Source organism: Triticum aestivum, chromosome 5A (genome assembly GCF_018294505.1).
Source record: "Triticum aestivum cultivar Chinese Spring chromosome 5A, IWGSC CS RefSeq v2.1, whole genome shotgun sequence".
Classification (NCBI taxonomy): domain Eukaryota; kingdom Viridiplantae; phylum Streptophyta; class Magnoliopsida; order Poales; family Poaceae; genus Triticum; species Triticum aestivum.
In genome coordinates, this window is record NC_057806.1 from 503,840,471 (window position 1) to 503,856,465 (window position 15,995).

Genomic DNA, 15,995 nt, shown 5'->3' on the forward strand with positions numbered 1-15,995 from the left:
GTCGTCGTTGTCGATATATACCCCCTCCCGATAGCTTCAACACATGGGGGGGGTCGATATTACCCCCTCCTTGAAGCATTCTCGAGGCCACCCCAAACCCTTGAAGCGTTGTCGAGTCCACCCCAAACCCTAGAGAAGCAGCATCGAGGCCACTAATTAATATATATGATTCCTTACTATGATTAGGTAGCTAGTTCTACGTTTGCCACTAATATATCCATCTGTCATGTTTGAATAATAATTGCCATGTTGTAAATATTTGTAGAAACTATGAACACCGCCCGAGATGAAGCAAAAGAAGCGTTGTTAAGGGACATAATCGCAGAAGGAAGTGATGCCGTCTCGTTGTTTCTCAACGACACCGATGGTCTGGAAGGAGAGGGTGAAAAAGCTGGCTACGGTGACCTAATGCCAGTGCAAGAAGAAGAACATGAGGACGGCTCCGGTGACCCAATGCTGGTGCAAGAAGGAGACCGTGATGACGGCTCCGGTGACCGAACCGAGTCCGGCCAGGTATATATATTAGTTAAGCCTGTGCTGACTAGCTAATTGATGCATTCATTGTTTTGGTATGTACACATATTAATTAAGTCTTTGTTCTTTTTTCTAGCCCTCCGGATCGAGCACAACTTCGGTAAAGAGACTTGGCCCGAAGAAAAAGTTGAGCTCGAATGAAAGGTTTGAGATCATAGCAATCGCGCCCGACAGCCAACCGATTGAACCCATCCGAACAAAGAACGCATTTGTTGCTCAGTGCGGGGTTCTGGTTAGGGACAAGATCCCGATCAGCATCCAGCAATGGTTTAAGCCGGCTACAGAAGACCCTGAGGTGTCTTATGTCAATGATATGCAGAAAAATGATCTTTGGACTGAGCTGAAGTCAAATTTCACCCTACCGCCAGAGGATAATCCAGAGAACCCAGTTAAAGAGCAATTAATCAAGTCTTTTGCTCTTAAGAGGATGGCATAACTATTCAGGAGGTGGAAGAAAGAGCTGAATAAGTTTGTCGAAAATGATGAGACACCAGAATTCAAGGGCAGATATGAGAAGATCAGAGATCACTGGCCCGCATTTGTGGCCCACAAGACATCGGAAAAGAGTAAGAAGATGTCGGCGACAAACAAGCAAAATGCTGTGAAGAAGAAGCATCACCATCGCATGGGGTCAGGTGGCTACCTCGTAGCCCGGCCTAAGTGGGCCAAGACTGAGAATGATCTGGTTGATAAAGGGATCGAACCAGAGACAATTAACTGGCCAGACCATTGCCGGACTTAGTTCTTCGGGGCTGGCGGAACCTTGGACCCTGTAACAGGGAAGTGCATTTGGACGAACGATCAAATGGACATACTAGTCAGGAAGATTAAGCAGTATATCGAAGCAGCACAGCAAGGGACGCTCTTTCCAGACAGAGAGAACGACGAGCTCACAATGGCCCACGGGAATCCTGAGCACCCTGGACGGACACGAGGCACACCAGGCTCCATTTAGTGGAAGGTTGGGTTTCCGGACGCAGGCGGTTACAAATTCCATGAGAGGAGGAAAAAAGTGCAGCAGACCCAAATGCAGGCGCTGCAAGCAAGGGTAGACGCGATAGAGGAACAAGAAGCAAATCGCAGCAAACATACTGCCGAAGTTTCCCCCGAAGCTACCCCGCCATCTCAGCGTAGAGGCAGCGTGGCTTCCACCGAGCTGCTTCAGGCGGAGCATGCCTTGACGGCTCCTGCCAGCTATCCCGTGGATGCTATCACGGAGTCTCAAAATTGCCACCTTATGACGCAATGGATGAATTTGAAGGTCAAGGCGGCTGTTGGCTCTGTTTATCCTACTGAACCCGGCGCAACTTTTCACTACCGGCCGATTCCGGAAGGATATGATATGGTGATGGTGGATGAAATAACGGAGGGATTTGAGGACCTCCAGCTTGACCACCCTACCGGTGAAGGGGAGACTAGGCTGGGGTCTGGTCTGAAGACTCCATGCCTATGGCGGAAGGAGCTCATCAACCTTCCGAACTAGACGCCATCGCCTCCTCCTCCTCCTCTGGCAAGTCAAGGCACTCCGCCTCCTCCACCGCCTCCTCCTCCGGCGAGTGACGATCAGGGCACTCGACCGGATCCTTCTCCAGTGCGTGGCACCACTCCGCCTCCTTCTCCGCCTGCGCCGACACGCCCGAGCAGCCAGCCTCCTCCTTCTCCGCCTCGTCAGCAAGGGCGGAAGAGACCTGCCACCGCTCCGGCTGCTCCGGCGCGTCGTAGTCCTTCTCCACAGCCTCGTAAGCAAGTAAAAAAGACAACCGCTCCGTCTGCTCGGTCGGCGTCTAGCAGTACAACCAGAGGCGGGAGGACATACAGATTCGGTCCTTCTCTGAAGACTCCAGAGAAGTTACCATACGAGAGGACCCCGGAGGAGAACGCCGAGATCGCACGAACCGAAGTGGATGACTGGTTTCAAGGGTTGAAAGCAAAGAGACATCCACTTCCGGAGGAGAAGGTAGATCCGGTGAAAGCGAAGCACACTCTGGCTGCCCTAACAAAACCACCGAAGTCTCCGCCGAAAGGAAACTATGAGCGCATTATTGGAAAGGAATTTGCCGAAGCGGAGCGGTCGGGAAGTACTGTCAGTGATCAAAGGCTGAAAGAACGACGAGCTGGGAAACAAATTGCCCAGCTCGGCGAACAAGCGAAGCAATCGTGCCCCCCGCTCAAGGTGCCTAGCCACAACGTCGCTAATGATCCGAGGATGGTGCCCGGTTATAGCAATCTTGCAGATTACCTGCCCGACGATGTACATTATGAACCCATGGACGTGCAGATACAAAGATACGAGTACGGGAAGCCTCTCGTCAAAGATGAAAGATCTCTATCAACGATGATGCGAAGATTGCATGATTGGTACTTGAAAATCTGCAGAGACTCTGGGGGGAGGAGTACTTTGTATGTGAAAGTTAAAAAGGAGCATGACCTCGTTGGAATTGAACTGTTGCCTGTTCCATTTGAGGAGTTCTATCAGTTTTTCAATCAATTGGCCCTCGATAAAACAACGGTCGCCTGCTACTGTCTGTAAGTAGTACTACTTCTGTCATTAAGTCTCTCTATATAGCTCAGCTCTTTCATTGCATGTATTTATAATCATCCTCACTATATTATGCAGATTGAAGATCGCCGAATTGAAGAAAAGACAAGTCGGTGATATTGGGTTCATTAACACATATCTCATAGATGCAACTCAGGTTAAATTTCATGCCGCAGCTACCGAGGCCAACTTGCTACGATCGTTCGTAATAAATGAAAACAAAGATATAATACTCTTTCCTTACAACTTCAAGTGAGTGTTACTGTCTTGTGCGTATTCGGTTTCCCTTACATATTAGTCAAGGTTATAGTAATGTAATTGATGAGTTATGCATGCGTGTGCAGTTTCCACTATATTCTCCTAGAGATTAAGCTTGAGCAGGGACTAGTAACCGTCTTAGATTCAAGACGAAAAGATCCCCAGGACTATGCAGACATGACTCAAATACTCGAGAAGTAAGTTAAATCGATCATTATCCACCATATCAGCAACTTTGTTCATTTTCTGATATATTAAGTAATTGTTTTTTTTTGTCCGGCAGGGTTTGCAAAAAATTCACTAGAAAAGCTCCGGGACTGCCGAAGGAGCTGCAATTTAGACATCCAAAAGTAAGTACTATATTAGCATGTTCCGCGCATCTACTAGTCATTCAAGCGCTAGTTTCATCAATACCATTTGGCATTCCTGCTTATCAGTTTGATTGACCTCTATTTCTTGTAAAGTGGTTGTGGCAGGAACAAGGGAATGATTTCTGTGGATACTACGTTTGCGAGTCCATCCGCCACATGACCTGTGAGCGGGGCTACACTGACGAACAATATGAAGTACGTAAATAACAACATTCACAATTTTATTTTATTACCATCATTTGTGTTGAGTTTCATTCATTCATATATATATATGTATTGACCCCTTCTTTAAATTAGATGTTTCGGAAGCGGGGTGAACTCCTAGCACCAGCTCGCATGCGAGCAATTCAAGAGGAATTGGCGGCATTCTTTCTTGACCACGTGATCCCTGAAGACGGAGAATTCTATGTGGACCCTGAGTCCGTATGATTTATATTTGTAAGAGATAATTATTGTATATATGTAGCCGGTAGTGTCGGATAGATATACGAGAACTTGTTGTTCGACCAATCTCTCGGAGAAGGAGAGGTGGTCGATATCACTTCTCTCTGTATGCATATATGTTCATGACGATCTTCTGTTTCCTTCGTTTGCTTACTAGCTAGCTAGCGTGTCTAGTCCTCTCTATACGTATGTATAGTACGTAGCGTCGACCAAGCACGGACATAAGAGAGGACACTTCTCTCTATTAATTATAGCTAGCTAACACAATATATGAAACACCTAAATTAACCCCCCAAAACCCCCAACCCCCCCCCCCTTTCAAAAAAAAACAAAAACCCCAGCCACAGAAATGCTGACGCGTGGATGCCTATTGGTCCTGGTTGGTGCCACCAACCGGGACCAAAGGGTCTCCTGCCTGGGCTCCGCGCACAGGCCACATGGAGGCCCATCTGTCCCGGTTCTGGATTGAACCGGGACTAAAGGGATAGGGCATTAGTACTGACCCTTTAGTCCCGATTCCAGAACCGGGACAAAAGGCCCTTACGAACCAGGACAACAGTCCCTTTTTCTACCAGTGAGTCTAGTACAGTCTTATCCAACTGCCTTGCATGGTTCTTGTTTGCCTATACAATCTGACTCCATCTTTATAAAATGAAGTTTTAACAAATGAATTGCAACAAACCTTCAAGGCTTCAATTCCACTAATCAATGCTCATTTATGTACTTCTCCGCCGATGAATTCAAGACTTACTTCCAATATCACTGTTAAGGAAATAGAAGTGGCTCTCTTCCAAATGGGGCCAACGAAGTTGTCCAGGCCGTACGGTTTCCCTGCGCTTTTTTACCAGACACTGGTCACTGGCTAGGGAGGATGGTGTGCAGGGTCGTTCGAGATTTTTTGTTGGGTGAGGTTGTGCTAGAGTCTTTTAGTGCCACAGTGACTGTCATGATTCCGAAAGTAAACTTACCGGAGTTGCTTTCGCAGTTCAGACCCATCCATTTCTGTAACGTGCTCTATAAAATCGCAACCAAAGTTCTTGCTAACAGGTTAAAGAGCATCCTAACTATACTAATCTCTAAGGACCAGAGTGCTTTTGTCCAAGGAAGGTTAATCACTGACAATGTTCTTGTGGCTTATGAATGTGTGCATGCTATACGAACGAGGAAAAGAAAGAAAAGTTTGTGTGCGGTCAAGCTGGACATGATGAAGACATACAACCGAGTAGAGTGGATTTTCTTGGTGCAAATGATGGAAAATTTTGGCTTCGCTGGAGAGTGGATAAGGATGGTTATGAGACATCTTACCACTGCAAGCTTCATAGTTAAACTTAATGGAGGGCTTTCCAGGAGCTTCACACCTTCTCGGGGTCTTCGACAGGGAGACCCCCTCTCCCCGTACGTCTTCTTATTTTGTGTGGAGGGATTTTCTGCGCTACTAAAGAAAGCTCAAGAGGACAAGTCATTTCGAGGTGTGCCTTTCGGGAGCACTGGCTACCATGTGACACATCTATTTTTTGCCGATAACATCATCGTGTTTCTGGAAGGAACCCGATCCAATATGGAGGCTCTAAAGGACATTTTGGAGAAGTGTGAAGCAGCGTCAGGTCAAAAAGTTAATCTCCAAAAGTCCTTTGTTTTCTTCGGGAAGGGAAGTCAAGAGGAGCTTAAGGCTGAGTTAAAACAAGTTATAGGGATTAGTACAAAAGCACTAAGTGAGCGGTACTTAGGATTACCTACACAGGTTGGGAGGTCCAAAGATGAGACTTTTAAACATGTCACAGAGAGCTCTAAAGGAAAAGTTGGTGGTTGGAAGGGTCAAGGTCTTCAAAGCCAACAAGGGAAGTTTTGGTTAAATCAGCACTTCAAGCAACACCTACCTACACCATAAGTTGTTTTCAGCTCACAAGAAGATTTGTCAGAACCTGACATCGATCTCATCAAAATTCTGGTGGGGGCAACGAATGGTGAGAAGAGGGTGCATTGGATATCTTGGAAAAAAGATGTGTAAATCTAAAAGGAATGGTGGGCTCGGCTTTAGGGACCCGTAGGCCTTTAATCAAGCCATGTTGGTCAAGCAGGCGTGGTGAATTTTGCAGTCCCTTTTCTCCCTGTGCACTAGGGTTTTGAAGGCCTGATATTTTAAGGAGAGATCAATCATGAACTCTACATGTCCATCAGCGGGATCGTTCATCTTCAGAAGCATTATCCATGGTCGGGACTTGTTGCCAAAGGGCTCAATTTGGTGCATCAGAGATGGATCAAGCGTTAATATTCATCATAGCAATTGGATCCCGAGGAGTGGGAGTCTTCGCCCACTGGGCCATGTTTTTGTGCCTGGTGCGACCAGGGTGGCTAACCTGCTAACACCTGATGGCACGATCTGGGGCGACTCAAAGATCGACTCTGAGTTCCCTACTAATGATGCTAGAGATATCAATCAAATAGCGACCGGTGGACCCAATAAAGATGACTATCTGGATTGGAATTACACAAAAAGGGGATGTTCACGACCCGTTCGGCGTACCATCTTTAGAACAATGAAAAGGGTGCGCTCCGGATGGCCGGAAGCATCCAATTCAGTTGAGAAGCACAGGGGGGTATATGACATTGTGGGACACTAATGCCCCAAATAAGGCGAAAATCCATATGTGGAGAATGAGATGGAATGGTCTAGCGGTCAGCTCAAAACTACATTGCCGTAGAATCAAACCCAGTGTTTTGTGTGCTATGTGTGGGTGAGAGGAGGTGATCTTTGATTGTTTTTGGGGATTCCACCACTCAGTGCAGTTTTGGGGTTACCGCATTCAGAGAAGGGAGTTGCGGTGGCCACCCCACCACGCGAGATGGACTCCCAGAGCGATTTAGCCTATTGGCTTTTGGGTTGGTTCGTCAGTGCGGTGGCAGAGGAGAGACATGCTATGGTTCAAGCTGTGTATGTACTATGGTTAGCGCGTAATGAAACTCAGGATGGTAAGATGATTGATACTCCACGGGAGATGATTGCAAGAATGGAAAGGAGTGCATGAAATGCCAGTGAAGGCTCGACTGGCCAAAGTGGTGCAGCGCTGGGAACCATCGGAAATTTGCTGGATTAAGGAAAATTCTGATGTTGCCGTGTCAAAGCATGGAGACAAGGGCGGAGGCGGAATGATCTCGTGAGATCACAATAGAGCTTTCATGGCTGGAGCATGCCACTATTTCCTGAACGTTGTTGATCCTGAGACAACGGAGATCTTGGCCTACAAGAAGGATACATGTGGAGCTCGACAGTCAAGCAGTGGTGCGTATGATCAAAGACCTAGCTAGGAATATGCCTTCGGTAGGGCCATGGGTATAGGAGATCAAAACTGCACTTTGAGAGTTCTTAGAGTTTAGAGTTTTGTGGGTTTGGCGTTCTTCTAATGTTGCCGTGCATAAGCTTGCTAAAGTAGGTGTTATCGCACATAAATCAAGGGTTGTCTGGGTATTATAAACATGTATATGATGAACAAATGCCTTATCATTAAGTGGCCGTGGAGGATCCTTACGTCTGACCCTGACACACTTTGGCTTAAAATCCTCAAAGCCAAATATTTCCCTAATTCCAACCTGTGTTCGTGCCCGCTGCTAAGAGCTCACAGTTTTCGAAGAGCTTGGTTAAGGTTAGGTACGATTTTGTATCCCATGTTAAGTTCCTGATGGGGAATGGCTCATCTGTCAGATTCTGGCTCAATTGGTGGTCGGGAGATGAGCCTATGGTTGTGTCCTTCCCGGTGCGTTTTTCTTACTGCTATAATCCGCACATTTCCATCTCGGGTCTTGCAGCGAATAATTGGGACATGGGGCTTAGGCGCTCCCTTTCTCCTGAAGAGTTAGGACAATGGCAGCAACTTGCTACTCTTTTCCCGACGTTCTCGGAGGAGGGAGACATCGTAGTTTATCCCCATGTGGCGCCGGGTAGGTTCTTGGTCAAATCTCTGTATTCTAGGCATATTTCAGGTGTTGTTTCTGCAAGGTTCTCGGTCATATGGCGTGCCAGGGTGCCTCTCCGTATCAAGATTTCTCTCTGGCAGGCTATATATCCGGGGCAAGCTCCCGGCTGCTGATCAGATCCGTAAGCGGAATGGCCCCGATTCAGCCCTCTCTGCGCCGTGTGGTCAAAGGGAAGACACAAATCATATATTTTTCTCCTGTGTCCTTGCAAAAATTTTTTTTGGCTTGCATCCGGTTGTGGCTGGATGTAAGTTGGGCTCCTTCATCCATTCCTGAGATACGATTGTTGGTTACACAGTTATCGGGTGCATTGAGAGCTGCTTCCCAGGACGACTTGACAACTCTGGAGAGCAGCTTCTCCCCTCAATCCACGACACGATTAATGGCACTTCGTCGACAACTTCAGGACGTCAAGAAGCTCGATCTCTCAACCACAGTCTACTTCAACAAAGTGAAGAGCATCGCCTCCTTCCCCATCACAATCCCCGTACTCCCATCCTACCACCAGGCACTAGTAGAAAACAGGGCTTTGGTCACGGGGCAGTTTTCACATTAGTCCCGGTTCAGTCAAGAACCGGGACTAACGTGAGCATTTATCCCGGTTCGTGCGGCTAAGGCATTAGTCCCGGTTCACCTGGGCCCTTTAGTCCCGGTTCGTGCCACGAACCGGGACTAAAGGGTGCGATGCTCATTAGTCCCGGTTGGTGGCACCAACTGGGACTAAAGGTTAGACCTTTAGTACCGGTTGGTGCCACCAACCGGTACTAATGGGTTTTGAGGCATTAGTACCGGTTCATGGCACAAACCGGTACTAAAGGTCCCATTTTCAAACTCCCCCCCTGGACCGCCTTTTCAGTTTTAGAAAAAACAAAAGAAAATGATGGAAATGTCAAAAAAATAAAATAAAATAAGTTTCCCATGTGATATGTGGTCTACTTGTTGGGAAAATTTACAAATATGAATTTTCGACTTTATTTGCAAAATCTCTCTGGAATTTGTAAAATGGGCATAACTTTTGCATACGAACTCGGATTAAAAAAAATTATATGAAAAATCATCTACTCGAAAAGTTACATCCAAACTTAACGGGGAACCCTGTTAAACATTTTCAAAATACTCAAAAACCTAACAGAAAAAGTTACGGGGCTTTTAAGATCTAGAGTGGAAAAATCGAAAAAGTTACTAGTCAAATCTGGTCAAACAATGATCAAACTAATTATTCTAGAATATTAGTGTTACTAAATAATTATTTTAGTTATTTTAAATTTTGGTCAAATCTGGTCAAACTGTGGTCAAACTAATTATTCAAGAAATATTAGTGTTACTAAATAATAATTGTTTTTTAAAACAATAGTTTCAAATTCAAACAGTGAAATGTGTCACTTCATGCTCAAGCAAAATTCATGAAGGTTAATAGGATTGACATCTTACTATTGTCAGGAAAACAACAAGTGCAGACTTAGAAACGAGAGAGAATAGAACTCGGAAGTTAAGCGTGCTCAGGCCAGGGGAGTGGGAGGATGGGTGACCGTTCGGGAAGTTAGATGATTTGGAATGATGAGGGGTGATTAGAGGATAAATTGAGCAGTGATGAGGGGTGGTGATTACACACTAGAGGTTAAAATAATTCAGACATTTGAAAATAAAAAAAATAAAAAAATTCAAAAAAAATCATAAAATTTCCTTTAGTCCCGGTTGGTGTTACCAACCGGGACTAAAGGTGGAGCTCCACGTGGCCGCGCCCTTTAGTCCCGGTTCGTGTAAGAACCGGGACTAAAGGGGAGAGGCATTACTACCAACCCTTTAGTCCCGGTTCGAAAACCAGGACTAAAGGGGCCTTACCAACCGGGACAAAAGCCCCTTTTTCTACTAGTGAGGCGACAGCGATAGGGCCACTATCACCTGAAGCACAACCGACCGCAGCTTCCTCTCAGGCGGTTCCAACTACCCAACAAACCCGGATAATTTTCAACACTAACCCTCACCTTTTCCCCTCGCTATCTCTTCCTCTATGGTGGAGCTAGAGCGCCTTCCCATTGCCCACCCCAGAGATGAGGATGGGATCGATGATGAAGCTACACCCAACCCGAGGTGTTGTTTTCCCGAAGCCGTGCAGAAGGAGGGTTCTACAGTGCACGAGGAGAAGGCCGCCCATATAAAGTTTCCACGGTCTACTTTAATCACATTCTTTCCATTTTAAAGCCTAAGTGTCTTGGGTACATGTTGATTATTGATGGCTACAAATTAGTGCAGTTTTTTGCGAGGGTATGAATTATTGCATTCAGAAAGAAAAAAAAGTAATAAATTGCTTTATTTCTGCTTATATTACCTGTACTAAATTGAAATAGCATATATGTTTATTCGAGCCATATGTCTCGTGCTATTGAGTGAGCTAGCCCTGGTTCAAACTCTGCTCGTATTTAACCGAGCTGGAAAAGATGCTCGTGCTAAGTTTTATTTATTGAGTGATCCCGAGTCGAAATGAAATACGAGTCAAGCTAGAGTGGTTGACGTGTCTCGGGGTTTCTTCTTTGGTAAACGTTTATAGCCGGTTGACCGGCTGAGCGTTCGGCCGGTCCCCTCGCTCGCCTCGCTAGGCAGCCAGGCCCACCACCCACAGAGCTTATCTCTATCCCCATCACTTCCATCTTATCCCCTCGCTCTTTCTAGAGACCACACGAGGCATCCTCGCCCTGCTCGCCCTTCAGTCCCCAAGTTTTCAATCTCTCCTCTTCCTTCGTGTGTTCTCTCGGAAATCCACATCTAATCCCCATGAAATTGAGCTCATTTTTGTTTCCTTCTCTGCTTCCCGCAACATTTTCCTCCATAAATCCATGAGAGGGGTGAGCTCGTCCGTGCTTTTTTGCTTTTTTCTCTCATGCCTTGCGCAGTCCACCATGGATCCCACGAGGTTGGGCTCAGGCACATGCAACACATGGTTTGCACAGATGTTGCAAACCAGCAGCTACGATGGTGCTGCAATCAGTGCTCGTCTCCATGGCAGGGCTGCAATCGACCACGACGACGGTGGATTTCTTTTTTTGCTACAACCATGTGTTGTTTTTGCTGGAACTGGTCCATGTTTTTGCTACCACCCGCCCACCCAAATTTTGCTATCAGGTGATTTTTGCTGCAACCGATGAACTATTTTGCTACAACCGTTTTGACTTTTTGTTACTACCGGTGTTTGTCGACTTTTGCTACATCCATCTCCTGTTTTTCCTATCTTTTTTGCTACAACCATATTTTGTTTTTGCTGGAATTGAAGACATTTTTTGCTACATCCACCCACGGCGGTGTTGCTCAACGGTGGCGATGGCTTTTTTTTTGCTACAACCGTCTCATATTTTTGCTACTACCGGAGATGCCATTTACTACCACCGGAGTTTTTGCTACTACCAGAGTCCTCCTGGAAGCTTCATGGAGTTTTTGCTACCCCCCCCCCCCTTGTTTTTGTTTTGTTTTTGCTGGAACCATCCGAAAAATTGCTACCACCGTCTTTTGATTTTGCTGGAACCGGCATTTTTTGCTTCGGTGTCGGCGGTGAAGGCGGGTGATGTTTTGGTTCACCGGCGGCGGCGAGGCTGCGAGCGCCGGCGAAGAGCAGGGGCAGCGGTGGTCCAAGCGAGAGCAGCGCGGGCCAGCGTGCGGGATCCCGCAAGCGGCGGCGGCACTTGCTTTTTTTCTCCTCCTTTTTCCCGTGGGGGAGGATGGCGATAGAAGATGCAGGGCAGATCTGACGGTTACGCGCGTCCAGATCGAGCGGCTCTGGTTTGACCGGCCGAAACGTTCCGCCGGTGCGCCGGTGCAGAGTACTGCCCTTCTTCTTTTCACCAAACGATATCATGCATCCATTTGATGAGGAGAGCATTTTTTTCTCAGCCCCAATCGAGTCTTTTCCTTTCCTTCCAAGTTAAGCACACATTGACGAGCAATTTCTAAGTAGTAGACCGATTACCAAACCCAGAAACCCTTCGGGTTAAGAATCACGAAACCAGCCGGCACATCCATGCACGACTTTAACGGAAAATATCTTGCCGATACTTTAACATGGACTGCAAACACGATCCACCGGTCTCCTCTATTATTCCCACGAAAATCATGCCAATGTTGGACTCGTGCACCAGCTTTTCATTTCTTCCAGGAAAGAAAGTACTTGTGTCGCACCGCCATTGTCGTCACAAGTTTGACACGATCGACGCCATGAGAAAAGATTGCTGAAGCTCCAACCCATGCATGCATCCATCACGCCATTGATTCCACGTTTGGACGGACGAGAAGAACGGCCAGAAGAAGCTGCCACGGAGAAGACAATTAATTAACCTCCGCGTCTACGATTTAACTAAGTGAGACGCACACGGGAATTCGGTATCGGCGTGCTGCAAATTCTCCGTGTGCGCGTACTTTACAATCTGGCATATGAAACACAAGGAAACTGCCAAGAGCTAAAGTAAGACGTTTTGGTTCCCTTTGGGCATTCCGGCCAGGCCAACCCATCATCAGCTACTACCGCTTAACTAAAATAGATACTGGAAAGTTGAGATCGTAGAGAGCCAATCTACACCTTGGGGCATGTGTCTTTTCTGGCCTAAGTGGAATACTTTCTCCATTTCATTCCCCATTCCTAGCTTTTCTTGCATCTTTAGCTTGCTTTCCACTCCCAACATTCCCATAGTGCTAACTCCACATGCCAAATTGTTTTCTACAGATCTTCCTTTCGTACCGATGCTTGTTTTTCCAAGCTTGCTTTCATATGCTTTGGGAGAGCTAGAAAAGTTTGATCGTGACATGAGCAAAGTTGTACGCATGCACTTGCATTCCGAGTTTCTGACTATAAATACAACCTTGGAGCCTCAGGAGAAGGCCCATGAATCTGAAACATCTTGCCTCATCTCTGTGGTCTGCTCATGCCATGCTTGAGCTACCACAGAACCCTACTTGTTGTCCTTGATAGGCAGTTTGGCACCTCTCAGCATCGAAGATGAAGATTGGCAAGGGCACGGAGCTCCTGAAGAAGGCGGCTTCGACATGCAAGAACAAGATCAGAGTGCTGTAGACACAACATAAGTACACCACACACCAATTCATACACATCATGCACATGATATAAATTCTACTTCAAACATGCCACATATATCACATTAATAATAAGTTTATTGCACATAGACAACAAATTTAGTAGAATATCCATTTCATTCATATATGTCATGTATATATTGCACACCCATTCATCCACCTCAACGATTACAATGTAGCAAGGAAGGAAAGTATTTCGTCAGTTTTTTGGTTTATGTTGTTGCCCTTGCAACTCAACTCATCATTTCACGACGCGTGAATGATGAAATGCAATAATATGGGGGAACATGTTGGCCGTTTGTTCACCGTTTTGATCAGATAATATTTGAATAACATATATGCCATACTTATGTCCGTGACATTGAGGTATGGGTCCTATTGATCGGACCGTCGAACCCACCTTGAATTCAGTGAACTGTAGAGATGCTTCACTGCTGGTATGCAAATATGCAAGATATATACCTGATTTTGGGCAATAGTAAAAAAAACTACAGTGAACACCTGGAGTCAAAGCGACAAGCTATAGCACCACCTTTAATTCCTCTAAAACTGAGACTAGCTAGCTAGCTGAGATCTTTTTGCTTCAAACCAGAGAGGGCCCCCACTCTTATTTCATGCTAATAACGGGGCTGGACGTGCACCGATTTATTCTTCTTTTGAGAAAGGAGTGTTGCAGCATCAGTTGTCGTTTCCTGTCCACAAGCTACAAATCTTCAAAAGCACAACATGTTCCCATTGTTGATGTGGTTGTTGTCGCACAGTGAAGCGCGCAAGGAGAACGTGCTGTCCGAGACCACTCTAACTCCAATATGGCTTGAGTGACAGTCTCATGCTTGGCAAAGCGCATGATGATTGATCATCAGGCTGCAACGGAGACCGCCAAAGTAAATAATTTAGGGGAGACAATTCGATCCCACTGTGTCCTTTATGGCCTAATTATACTGTAACACTTTCTCCATATCACTCCTCGCGCATATCACATTGCTATAGCTTTCCGTTGCTTCTTTATTTAATCACTCCCACTCTCAGTATTCTTATAGTGCTCATCACTCCACATGCATGTGCTCAATTTGTTTTCTCCAAATGCTATTTTCATTTAACACGCTTTGGAGTACCAAGAGTATGATCACAACATTACCAAATTATAAGCGGCATAGTTAGTGGCGTTGCTCTCGGTTTCATGGCTATAACAACACCCTTGGAGAGCTTCAACAAGGCCTTCACTCTCAAACCAGCTTGCCAAGCCTGAGGCAGTCTAGCTCCTCAGTTGTTGCCATTGAGAAGCAGCTGCTAGCTTAGCCACCTCTCAGAAATGAAGATGAAGATTGGCAAGGCCCCAGTGCTCCTCAAGAAGGCGGCGGCTATCTGCAAAAGCAAGACCGGCGTTGTCATGGCCAGGCTCCGCATCCTCACCTCGCCCCACCGCAGGATGGCCACGATCGGCGCCATCTCTCACAGGATCCACACTCTCATTGTGGAAAATCAGGAGAAGGGTGCCAAGGTGGACTACCACAAGACCTTGGTCCGCAAGGTCGAGAGGCAGGCATGCCATGGGATGGTTGATGATCTGTTTCACCATCTAGCACAGTTTGATGAAGATGATGGTGTTGGTGGCTGTCCTAACTGGACACTTCACCCGATCTTCAGCGACGGTGATAATTGTTGTTACACTTATGGGTATGACGACAATGACGATGATGAAGATGAGCCCTCGGTGGTGGATGCAATTAGGAGCAACCAGGAGGCTGCGGAGTTGGCATTCAACATGGACGACGATATCGACCAGGCTGCTTAAATGTTCATCAGAAGGTTCCGTGAGCAGATGAACAAGAGCTTTTGATGAGGTTTCATTCCATATGTACCTTACACGAGTGTTACCACTAAATAGGTGACACTAGGGAGTGAGATCGATGCCATAGATAGGCTGGGACGAGTGGGCGCATGAACTTGCATGTGTGTCCATTTTCACGATAGGAGATTTTTGCGGGAGTCCCAAGTTAGAAGTTTTGACAGATATCTACATGCTAAAATGTGTACTTCTTTGTGTGCCGCAAAGAAAAGAAAAAGTCTATCTAGAGAACTTTAGCAAAACTGAAAGAAAAACACGATTTTTTTAGACTGCAAATCTTTTTCTAAATTGTTTGATCTTGATTCAACGTATCTTGAGTTCCACAGCTACTAAAAAAGGATCACCGCTGCTAGCATATACTATCTAGAAAAGTTTGATTACCCTCCACCCGTAAATCCCTACTTTGGTTAGCCGGCTTCAATGTGTTGATGCTAGCCCGCCATACAATGGTTGCATCAAGATCGGGGCAGGACCCAGGCACTACCGGAACAGGGGGGCTATCCCGACGGCCGAAACAATACCAACAGCGCCCGTCAGCCTATTCAGAGCTATGCCGACAACCGGGTCCAGGCTTCGGGCTACCAACCGAGCCTGTTAGAGAGTACGGGGCGTTCGCAGCCTCCCTTAGCCCGCCAGCATGTTGTAAGTACTTCCCCCTTATCTTCTTTCTCTCTAACCTTCTCAGTTTATTTTCAGCATTGCCCACTTAGAAACAACCTAATTTTTTTAGGCATATAAGGCCTTTGTCAAGCATAGGAATCTCAAGGTGCGGGAGTACTTGCAACGAGTAAAGGCAAACGATGATTACAACCGTCAGATGATGACGGTTAGTTTTGCCCTCTTAAAACCAAGCTAAATTTTGCACTTTCATTTCTTCTGATCTTCTAATTTGCTTGTTTAATTAACATCCATGCTATGTTGGCGTCTTGGACTAACCGCACGGATCCACCAC

General features: G+C 46.3%; 1 protein-coding gene across 1 annotated transcript; it reads left to right on the plus strand.

The window, feature by feature from the left end:
* The first annotated feature begins 14,424 nt into the window (after positions 1-14,424).
* Positions 14,425-15,206, plus strand: LOC123107388 (uncharacterized). Its single transcript, XM_044529376.1, has one exon. It carries the CDS (start codon positions 14,507-14,509, stop codon positions 14,987-14,989), a length of 483 nt encoding a protein of 160 aa, XP_044385311.1. The 5' UTR covers positions 14,425-14,506; the 3' UTR covers positions 14,990-15,206.
* Positions 15,207-15,995: the final 789 nt, after the last annotated feature.

Excerpts from the sequence above, each read along its gene's own strand:
- LOC123107388 (XM_044529376.1), top strand. The coding sequence starts at position 14,507 with ATGAAGATGAAGATTGGCAAGGCCCCAGTGCTCCTCAAGAAGGCGGCG.